Source organism: Barbus barbus (genome assembly GCF_936440315.1).
Source record: "Barbus barbus genome assembly, chromosome: 31".
Lineage (NCBI taxonomy): Eukaryota > Metazoa > Chordata > Actinopteri > Cypriniformes > Cyprinidae > Barbus > Barbus barbus.
The window spans coordinates 23795982-23808341 of record NC_136759.1 but is presented as its reverse complement, the minus strand read 5'-3'; the positions used below and the strand labels follow the sequence as shown (position 1 = coordinate 23808341).

The following is a 12360-nucleotide window of genomic DNA, read 5'->3' as shown; positions in this document are numbered from 1 at the left end:
TTTTTTGAAGCATGCGGGAACCACAGACAGAGAGAGGGAAAGGTTAAAAATGTCTGTGAAAACCCCGGCCAGTTGGAATGCGCATGCTCGGAGCACACGGCCTGGGATGCCATCGGGACCCACAGCCTTGCGGATGTTCACCCGTCGGAAGGATCGGGTTACATCTGCGACAGAAAAGGAAAGTGCGCTCGCCTCTTCTGCTACAGCCGCGGGAGCGCGCTCTGTGTGGGCGGTGTTGTGAGCCTCGAAACGAGCATAAAAGTGATTAAGTTCGTCCGGTACAGAGGCGGCAATGTTCACAGTAGCTGGTTTATTCCCTCTGAAATCTGTGATGTTATTGATACCCTGCCACATGCTTCTTGCGTTGTTGGTTTTGAATTGTTCTTCAACTTTGTTTTTATATTGTCGTTTGGCAGCTTTGATTGATTTCCTGAGATCATAACTGGCTTGTTTGTGATCGTCAGAGTTTCCGGATTTAAAGGCAGATGTCCGCGCTGACAAGGCTGCTCGAACATCGCTGTTAATCCACGGTTTTTGGTTGGGGTAGTTGCGGATTGTTTTTGTCGGTACTACATCCTCTACACACTTCCTGATGAAACACGTTACAGTATCTGAGTACGCCTCTATGTCGTCATCAGACGCTGCCCGGAACATGTCCCAGTCCACGTGATCAAAACAGTCCTGTAGTATAGCGTCTGATTGGTCCGACCAGCATTGAATTGTCCTGAGGGCGGGTGCTTCTCGTTTCAGTTTCTGCCTATAAGCAGGCAGGAGCAGAACGGAAGAGTGGTCCGATTTGCCGAAAGGTGGGCGGGGGAGCGATTTGTAGGCGTCCCGGAATGGAGAGTAGCAGTGATCAAGTACACGATCACCACGCGTGTTGATGGTGATGTGTTGGAAGTATTTTGGAGCTATTGTTCTGAAGTTGGCTTTGTTGAAGTCCCCCGTAACAATAAACGCTGCATCTGGGTACGCGGTTTCCTGCTCACTTATATTCCCGTACAGTTCCTTGAGTGCCTGGTCTGTGTTGGCTTGAGGGGGAATGTAAACAGCTGTGATTATGATCGCTGTAAATTCCCTCGGTAGCCAGAATGGTCGACACAGAAGCATATGAAATTCCAGATCAGGGGAGCAGGAGGATTTAATAGAGTGTAGGTTCCGTTCATCACACCACGAGTTGTTGATAAATAAACAGACGCCCCCACCTCTGCTTTTCCCTGTGAGCTCTTTCGTTCTGTCCGAGCGGTGCACGGAGAACCCCGTGAGCTCGATGGCTGAGTCTGGAACCACTGCAGACATCCAGGTTTCTGTGAGGCAAATAATGCAGCAGTCCCTTGTTTCCCGTTGGTATGAGATGCGTGCCCGCAGTTCACAGAGTTTGTTGTCCAGTGACTGAACGTTAGCCAGCAAAATAGTTGGGAGAGGAGGTCGGAGGGGACGGCGTCTGAGTCTGACAAGGACGCCGGCTCTCTTCCCCCTTTTCCGGCGGCGTTTCCTCGGTCGCGATCGTGCAGCCCAGACAAAGGGCTCTGATGCGGTGTCTGTAAACAAGGCGCCGGCGTTCAGGAACTCAAAGTCCGGTTTGCGTTGCGCGACGAAGGAACCAATGTTCAAAAGCGTGTGTCTATCGTAGACAGTTATACTGACAACATCTAACACGTGAAACAACAAAATAACAAATAAAACATAAGAAACATAAGAAAAACTGCAGAGTTTTCTTGGAGCTCGCAACACGGCTGCCATGCTCGGCGCCATCTTGGTACTCATGCCAATATTACTATATTACTACGTATATCTAAACGTAAAGCGAGGATTTTTGCCAAAATCAATATCTGAGTTTAGGAGAGAGATTGGCCTGTAAGAATTACATTTCACAGGATCTTTACCAGGTTTTAACAAAAGAATAATGTTTGCTTAATTTAAGGTTCGCGGCAAGCTACCCTTTTCCAAAGAATCCACAAACATATCAAGAAGAATAGGGGCTAATTTATCTGCAATTTTTTTAATAAAAATCTATAGGGTAGCCATCAGGGCCAGGAGTTATTTTTTTATCGTGCATTGAGGTTGCAATTTCTTCTTTTTGTATATGCTTATCCAAATAGGTTTTCTGCTCAGAATTAAGGGTGGGTATATCTACATTGTCTAAAAATTCCAACATTACAGAGTTAGATTCAGGGCTTTCAGAGGTAGTTCTTAAAAGTGTTATTAATTTCAATGGGATTAACTATTAAATCATTGTCACTGTTGCTAATTTGAGGTATAATTTGAGAGGCATCTTTAGATTTTAATTGGTGGGCTAAAAGATTTTAATTGGTGGGCTAAAAGTCGTCCTGCATATATATATATATATATATATATATATATATATATATATATATATATATATATATATATATATATATATATACATATATATACATATACATATACATATACATATACATATATATATATACATATACATATACATATACATATACATATACATATACATATACATATACATATATATATATATATAATATAATATATATATATATATATATATATATATATATATATATATATATATAGAGGGAGATGTAGAATATGGGCAATCTAATCTTTTAATAGAATCAATTAAATTGTCTAGTTTTTGTTTACGTTTTTATTGAGAGTGGAAGTATAGAAATTATTTCTCCCTTGATAACTACTTGATAACTAAGTGTCTCCCACAATGTAGATGCTGATATAGATTCTGACCTGTTGTGTAATAGGAAATTATCTATAGCTGTAGTTATGAATGTACAGAATGCAGGATCTGATAAGGACGTATTTAGTCTCCACAGAGGTTTTTCATTATACCACGAATTGCAAATAAGCTCTAATTGCACGGGAGCATAGTCTGATTCCACAATAGGTAAACAATCGATTTGTTCAACAGAAGGAAGGAGAAGGTTTATCTATAAAAAAAATAATCGATTCTTGAATTGGAGTGGTGAACTTGTGAGAAATAGGAATATGCTATGCTGTGTGGGAACTGAAATTGCCAAGGATCAACAGCCCCCACGTGATCTATGAATGTAGATAAGGTTTGGGCCATCTTAGAACGGGATAAAGATTTGTGATTAGAGCGGTCAAGGGATGGATCCATAACACAATTTATGTCACCACCAAAAATCAAGAGATGGGAGTTAACGTCTGGCAACAAAGAAACAAGCATATTAACAAAACTCACATCATCCCAGTTAGGGGCTAATAAAACAGGGATTAATAAAACAGGGACATGATATAAATTACAAAGACAATAACATATCTTCCCTGAGGATCTGCAATGACCGCAGACGCTGTAAATTGGATGTTTTTGTGTATCAATATGGCAGTGCCCCTTGCTTTAGAGTGATAAATTTGACCCACCCATGATTTCCTAAGCCTAAGACGATCACTAATGCGTAGGTGGGTTTCCTGTAAATATATTATTTCAGATTTTAAATTGTTTAAATATGCCTTTTTTAGGTGTATCCTTGTTGCTAGCGGTATCGTTTGCTGCCATAGCTGCTAACTTCCCCGCTAGGGTAGCACCTGATCGTGTTGCTGGCGCAGTACCTTGCTTCTGCTTCGAGTTGCTCATTTCTCTTTTTTGAGTTAAATATAGTTCTTATATTTTAAATTGTGAAGCAATTGGATTAAAAAAAGAAGACGCTTTAATATATTTTAAAGGAGTGTGGCTGGGAGGTCCTCGTCTCTGCTGCTCTCTCTTACATCGCCAATCCAGAAGTCCATAATATCTGTGTTTAACTGAAAGCGCTACTCCTCTCTGCCGCTCGCTGAACAGAGCAGACGCAGAGAGAGAGGTGTGTGCGTTCGCACGGTAGTACCGGCAAGTCTCAGAAACTAAATAGGATTTGGGCAAACCCTAAAGATTTGTCGCTAGGCGCTTTTTTGAAGAGAGAAAGAGGGGGATCGGGTCTCCAAAGTCGCTAATTTGGCAACACTGTGCATCTGCATTTCTCCAACTACGGGCTTAGCCACGGGTCAAACAGAGAAAAGCCATCATTTGAAACCGTCAAAACTTTTTGCACTGTTAAAAGTATATGCAGTATTGTAGTTTCCCAGAAGGGGTCGCTAGATGAACTGATTGACCGAGAAGTAAAGAGTATAGTAGTGATGGGCGATACCACTTATTTTATTTTCGATCCGATACCGATATTTTTAAGCCCAGTATCGTCGATACCGATACATTGACTAAACTGATCTTTTAAATTATTAAAAAAATATAATCAGTAATTATACTCACTTAATACTAGATTTTTTTTTTTTTTTTTACATTTCATAGGCTTTTTTTGTTTTTGTTTTTTGTTTACACTCAGAAATAAAATAAATTGTATTTCAGCCCTTTACTGGGGCAGTAACCTTAAAGGTGCACCTACCCTAAAAGGGAGCATATTAGTACCATACAAGTATGCATGCTTTAAGGGTAAATAACAAATGTGCACCTTTGAGGGTACCTCATGAAAAATAAACATTGTGTTCCATAAGTACTAAAATTATTATTTTTATGATAAATTTGTGGTTACTGCAGTTTTACTACAAATACTGTGGTAAACTGTGGTTACTGTAATAAAACATGGTTAATTTTTGTAAAGGGCTCCCAGGCTGCTGTACTTCTAAAGGTGAAACTTTAGCATATTTTTTTTATTAACAGCAATTACAGAACCTAACACAATCCATTTGAACTTTTAACAACCAGTTTAAATAAATGTGGTGCATTTTTCAGAATTAATTTTATACATAGTAACAATGTTATGTAATGTAATGATGTGGCAATGTTTTATAAAGATCTACTTATGCTTCTGATGCTTTTGGGAAACGTAGCTCTATTTGAACAAACACTGTGACTGAGCCATGAGTCACGCTGTCTGTGATTGATTGGTTTTGTCTTTCAGCATTTGTGTTCCGATCGAGCAGGAGAAATCACTCTAACACAATTAGACTAACACTTAAAAGCTTATTTATGCACAGAATGTCTTAATAAAATTAGTGGTTTAAAAAAATGCACTTTAGAATCGATATTTTTATGTGAGGATCGATCCTTTCGATACAACATCAGTATCGAAAGTATCGATACTTTAGGATCGATCCGCCCATCACTAGAGTATAGAAGAAGACTGTTCATAACTGGTTTGCACTAGGTGAAGAAGCGCTGTATTTGAACTTGTGATTTTACTGTATAAAATAAGACTGTTTTGACATAAGATTGTTCATTTCTTCATATAAATTGTTGGAGTATGTTCGTTGGATTTAAAATAATTTCCAAGTAATGCTGATTGAGAATTTATTTTTACGAATTCTGAGTTTTTGTAATGAAAGAAATGTTTAGTTTTGTGCTTAACTGATAAATAATAATAATAAAAAAAAAACTTGTGTTAGAGGGGAAAAAAAAGTTACAATGTTTATTGAGAGTATTTTCGCATTTCAATGCATGTTTTACAAACAGAGATTGGAAAAACTGATAGATTTAATTCTTGCGCATAGATCTTATGAAGTACCCTATATATTTTGGAGAACAAACGATTTATATTTAAAAGTATTCTGAAATGCAGATTGGTTAAAGGGTTAGTCCACCTCATATCCACTGGACGCAAGCAGCGTACGCTGTTCTGTGTCAGCCGCACACTGTATACGCTGTTTTCATTCAAATCAAAGCCTAATAGGGCTTCCACTAATGACTGTTTTTATTTCGATTAATCTATCGACTAATTTATCGATTAATCTAAACGATTAATTTCCCACAAAATAATCAACAATTTTACTTAAAGGTGCCATAGAATGAAAAACTGTCTTTACCCTGGCATATTTAAATAATAACAGTTCTGTACATGGAAATGACATACAGTGAGCCTCAAACACCATAGTTTCCTCCTTCATATGTAAATCTCGTGATTAAAAAAGACCACTGAAAAACAGGCGAATCAGAACATAACACCGACTGTGACGCAACAGTCGGGATCACTACGCCCCCAACATTTGCATAAACCCGCCCTTGTTCTAAGCCGGCCGAACCATCAGAAGCTCTGCAGGTATTGTAAATAAACAAGCGCGGACAACAGCGAAAATAACAAAATTAATTTTATGTTCCAGGCCGTGCAGGGGGTGTGAAGTGCAGGGATGGGTTGGTGTCTGTATTCAGAAAGGCACAGAAAGCAAATAACGCGAGCCACTAAAGGGACATGGTTAGCTCCTTGCTAGCGGTAGCCTGTTACAGTACATACGATTTCACTCTCAGTAAGGAGAGATGAGGATGATGGCGAATGACTTACAGATCCTGAGCACCACTGACAAGCATCTTATCTTGTGAAATGTGTGGTAAGTACTGTTGCTCCATAATGTAAACATAGTTTGTGTGATCGCGTCTCTTGAAAGTGAAACTATAACGCGATCGATGGATCGTTCAAAAGCAGTTTCAATGCCTCTCATATTAATAACGGCTCCCTGATGCCCGCGTTTTATATACAGTATAATTACCCGACGATATAACTGCGAGAGAAAGTATTTAAATATATATTTTCCTCCCTGTGCTTCCTTCTTGCTGATGAGCCGTACTGTGAAACAGCCAATCAGAGCAGAGCTCATTATTATTCATGACCCTGCCAAATAAGACAATAACAGACCGTTTCATTCTAGGGAGAAATCCTAGGGTTGTAAATGGACATGTAAAATCGTTTCTGGAGATTTTTATAATAATATATAATAATATATAATATATAATAATATATTTAATCCAAATTTCTATGAGATACTTTTTTTAAAGCAAAAGTAAAATGCAACATGAAAAATCAGTGCAAGAAGAAAATATGTCATAGTCCAAATCACTGAAATCAAAGTTCAGTATTATAGTGTAAGAATGACAACATATCCACGTGTTCAAGTCTACTAATAATACAATTATAATAAAAAAAAAACACTTTTTAAAGGAGTATTTACCAGAAATATTATTTTCCAGAATTTATTTAGGTGAAAAATGTAAATGTGCAGTATTTCTGAAGAAAATATATTTTTTTTTATTAAACTTTTTTAATATAAAATCAATTAATTGGAGATGCTTTTGATTATTAAAATTTAATGAAACCTTTAAAATGGAATCCAGAAAATAATGGAAAACAGAATTTGGTAAAGATAAAACTGTAAAACTCAATTTAATTAGACAGGATTTTTTTATTTATAGAATTAATACACCAAATAATGATCTTTAAAATAGCATCATATTACACCTTTAACCATTAAAACAGAGTATAGAAATTATTTCTCCCTTGATAACTACTTGATAACTAAGTGTCTCCCACAATGTAGATGCTGATATAGATTCTGACCTATTGTGTAATAGGAAATTATCTATAGCTGTAGTTATGAATGTACAGAATGCAGGATCTGATAAGGACGTATTTAGTCTCCATATAATTATAATACATTTTTTGTGGTAATAAAAATAGATGTAAGTGAACAATAGCTTTTAAAATACATATATAATAGCAATGATGCAATAATAATTAGTTCAAATAAATTATCAAAAGCAAAAAATCATATAGATTTATTGAACAAACCTGTTAAAATACATAATGGATTATAAACCAGGGATCTCCAACCTTGTTGTTGTTGTGGATGGTCTTTAAAACAGGTCTATTCATTTATACTGTTATCAGCACATGTCGAAGTATATTCGTCTCTTGTCTCTTAGAAAATATGCGCTGTTAATACGTACTTACATACGTGGCGTTTCTCATAACTCTGGGTCTGAAAGGGGTCGTGTTGAACTATCTGAGAATGCACAAGGTCCAAAGTCAATGGCCAAAGACTTGCTTTGCTTTTACTGCCAGCAGCCGGGTCACAAAGCAGCTGTGTGTCCCGCTCGTAAAGCAAAACTTACGGGGTTTTGTTATGTGCCTAGAGAAGGGGACTGTGACTTTGAATCTGTGGGGGAGAGTCAGAATGTATATGATGTGATTGTTAATGGACCTGAACTGAAAGCACTCTTGAACACTGGAAGTACTGTCAATGTTGAAATCATGCTTTGTAAATAATGTCAATTATGTGAATACTACCTCTGTTTAGAGCGTGCATGGGGACGTAAAGCAGTATCCCCGAGCTGAGGTAATGGTGGAGGTACAAGAACAAATGTACTTACTTAAAATTGTCATAGTTGACAATTTACCAGCTGATATGATTCTAGGAAGAGACTTACCAGTGCTTTATGAACTCTTGCAACCCACCATCAAGGACTCTCAACATTCTGTTACCACCACCACTGTCGATTTGTCATGTCCTGCTCTTACTAGAGCTCAGGCCAGGGCAGGTCTGCAGCCACTGCCAGACTTGGATAGTTGTCTACTGCAGGGCGGGAATAAAGGCCCTAAAAAGTCACGACGCCAACGGCGGCTTGAGAAGTACCTGGGTACCCCAGCCTCTGATGCCTCAGTGGAGGGTCTTGAAGTCAATGGCTGGAAGGTCCCAGGAAATATAGCACAACTTCAAAGGGAAGATGAAACTATGAAACCTTTATTTGTCAAAGCTGAGTGTGACAAACCATCAAATCTGTGCAATGAAGCATATGTAGTGATGAATTATGTTGTATGTGCGAGCCAATGATGTGATGCGTTTAATTGTACCATCTGGTTGTCGTCCACTTGTTCTGCACCTTGCACACACTGTTCCATGGGCTGGTCACCTGGGCCAACAGAAAACATACGCACGCGTTAGCTCACGATTTTACTGGCCCACACTATACACTAACGCACAAAAACACTGTAACACATGTACCATCTGCCAAAAGACAAGTGCTGTGATCCAGCAGGGCAGAGCACACCTGCAACCTCTCCCTGTCATCTCTGCACCTTTTAGGCAGATCGCCATGGACATTGTGGTGCCGTTGGAAAAGAGCAGTGCTGGACATCGCTACATCCTGGTAGTCAGCGACTACGCCACAAGGTATTCTGAGGCCTTCCCACTCCGTTCTATCACCACACCTAAGATCATTCATGCCCTGGTTCAACTATTCTCCAGAGTCGGCATACCTGAGGAGATACTCACGGACCAGGGAACGAACTTCACCTCACGGCTGATGGGGCAGCTGAATAAGCAGTTGGGCATTACAGCCATCCGAACAACTCCCTACCATCCTGCAGACGGACGGTCCTGTGGAGAGATTCATCCAAACTCTTAAGAACCTGCTTCGGAAGTTCGTTGCAGACACAGGACGAGACTGGGACAAGTGGCTACCATTTGTTCTCTTCGCTTACCGAGAGGTACCCCAAGCGTCAACAGGATTCTCACTGTTCGAGTTCCTCTATGGATGGCAGGTACAAGGACCCCTGGACCTGCTGAAGAAAGGCTGGGAGGAGGAACCTGCATCAAAGGAGGAGAAAGGCATCGTGCAGTACGTGCTAGAGATGCAAGATCGACTGGAGCAGTACAGAGAAAAGGCTAAAAAGAACCTATAAGAAAAACAACAAGAGCAGAAAAGATGGTACGACCAACACGCCAGGCTACGACAGTTTCTACCCGGGCAGAAGGTATTACTCCTGTTGCCAACTTCAACGAACAAGCTACTGGCTAAATGGCAGGGGCCATACACTGTGGTCCGCAAGATGGGGCCAGTAACGTACGAAGTTCATCATCCAGACAAGGGCAAGACCAGGCAGACCTACCACGTGAACCTTTTAAAGGAGTGGAAGGTGCCACCCGGTAAGGGCCCGGAAACATCACTGCTGGTAACGGAGGTGGAAGAGGAATCAGAGGATGCAAAGAGACAGCCGTCTGTGGTGAGTTTAACTCACCTAGAAGACTCCAGAAGGAAAGACCTGCAGCACCTCTTGAGCCAGTTTCCTGCTTTATTCTGTCAGAGGCCTGGATGGACTGAGCTGTCCCAACACACCATCCACCTTTCCAATCCATCACCGTGATGTTGCAACGTCCTTTCTGGGTGCCTGAGAGGCTGGTGGAACCCTTGAAGGAGGAGATCAAGATGATGGAGTTAGGAGTGATTGAACCTTCAATGAGCGAGGGGAGCAGCCCAATGGTGATTGTCCCCAAGAAAGACGGATCACTGCGTGTCTGCATCGACTTTCAAAATCTGAGTGGGCAAGGCAAGAGGTTAACTACCTGGGGTATCACCTGGGCAACGGACAGCTGAGACCACAGGTGGAAAAGGTGGAGGCAATTCGAAAGGAGCCCACAACCAAAGACCAAGAAGGAAGTGAGGTCGTTTCTAGGACTGGTGGGCTGGTACAGGAGGTTTGTGCCAAACTTCGCCTCCATCGCGGCTCCTCTGACCAACCTTCTGTCCAAGACGGTGACGAACCCTATTCCCTGGACCGGTGACTGAGAGAAAGCTTTTAATAGCCTAAAAGAAAAGCTGTGCTGCAGCCCAGTCCTGCAGAGTCCAGACTTCTCTCAGAGGTTCCTGATGCAAGTAGATGTAGATTGTTGAAACACTTTTTCACACAGGGCCATGTGGGTTTGGATTTTGTTTTCCCTTCATAAAAAAACCCCCCTTCATTTAAAAACTGCATGTTGTGTTTACTTGTGTTATGTTTGATTTAATATTTAAATTAGTTTGATGATCTGAAACATTAAAGTGTGACAAACATGCCAAAAAAAAAAAAATCAGGAAGGGGGCCAACACTTTTTCACACCACTGCATATATACATTATGCATTCATTATAGTGCCTTAAGAATACCCTTATAATTTCTTACAAATATGGGCTTCATAGAAAATGATACCAAATGATTTAATTATTTTCCAACCTTCATATCGCCTGTAGTAACCAAACATAATGTGGCATTGTTTTATTTGTAGATGTGAATTATCTGTCAACATCCGTGGTCAATATGAATTGCTATTGTATAGCAAGAATTATGTGTAAAGCATGTTACATAAAATTTAATTTAACTGGATTTGAGAAACTTGAAAGACAAAACAATATTTTAAACAAATTTGATTGCTGTATTTTAGTATAAAAATAATAATTTGTTTTCTTTGTAAGTGTAAGGTGGTATTACAGATTCACTTCTCATAAAAACATAATTTCTTGCATACATTTTAATTTCTCAACAAATATTTTATCAATTTATATTTTAGTCAGAATTATTGCATTCCTGTTTCTGTTGCACTCAGTATATTAACACAAAAGATAACATTTCAGCGGTGTTTGACCGTAAAATTCAATGTAGTACATGTAAGTCTCAAGCTATGTATTGGGGAAACTGTTTCAAGCACATTACATCACCTGTCAATGAAACTGACCCACATTAATATCAATATTTTCATTAAATGTTTGATGAACGATAAAAGTTTGTTCAGTATGAAATACTACTTTAATATGCATTTTGTTCAAATGTACAGAGATTTAAAAAAAAAAATTAAAAAAAACACATGTAAACATGCATACAAACACATCATCCTTACTGCTTAATTTTTCAGATTTCCATGGGTGAACTACTTGGACAGTAATCTCAACATCTCCATCCCTGTCTTCAGTGTGCATGGTAACCATGATGACCCAACTGGTGTAAGAGAATACCTTCGTTTATTTGCTCTGTAAAAATTATAATTTTTTTTCAGGTAGTGATTATCTTACTGATTAATTGGCACAGATGATGGTTGAATCGAAAGGAGGTGGTGGCTTTGGAACAATTTGTCACCCTATATAAGATCTGCACCAACATACGTTGATTTTAAGTCTATTCTTAAAACTTATTTATTAACTGTTGCATATGGTCATAAGTAAGCGCAGTGGCATAACTAGTGTACTATCTGTCGCCTTGTTCTATGTTTACTTTTGTATTTTTGGTATATGCTTAAATTTTGTACAGCACTTTGGCCAGCAGCTGTTGTTTTTAAATGTGCTTTATAAATAAATATGACTGACTTATTGACTGACAGTTGTTTTTAAGTAACTAAAGATTATCTGTAAAAATCAACATTGATAGTTTGTGATACTGTTCAGTTGCTCTGTGATGAGCCTTCTGTGCACTGGCACTGGAGGATTCTGCTTCTCTACAGCTGCAAGTCCTTGGTTCTACAGTATAACAGCACACTCAGAGTTGAAAAACAGCAACGTGACAAAATGACTGTTTAAATAAGTATCTAAAATGTGGCAAAGAACAGTCATGTTATTTATACAGTATGTGTTAGCACATATAATCATTGTACAGTAAGTCAATAAGTTAAGACAATTAATTTTAGAATTATTTTATAACTAATTGAGAACTGCATATTTGCTGCCAGGGTTAGAGCATAAATTTTGGAAGTTTATGAGTCAGTAATGGAAAGGGTTGCATTTGAGTCATACATTTCTGACCACAGGTCCCTATGGCCAGCTATT

General features: G+C 39.0%; 1 protein-coding gene across 5 annotated transcripts in view; it reads left to right on the top strand.

Annotated features, from left to right (window-relative positions):
- Window positions 1–12360, top strand: part of mre11a (MRE11 homolog A, double strand break repair nuclease) — a 126351-nt gene that overhangs the window by 42810 nt on the left and 71181 nt on the right. For all 5 annotated transcript variants that reach the window (XM_079388046.1, XM_079388048.1, XM_079388047.1 and 2 more), the window contains exon 5: window positions 11457–11544. In XM_079388046.1, the coding sequence (XP_079244172.1) occupies window positions 11457–11544 (88 nt within the window). The remainder of the gene's footprint in view (window positions 1–11456; window positions 11545–12360) is intronic.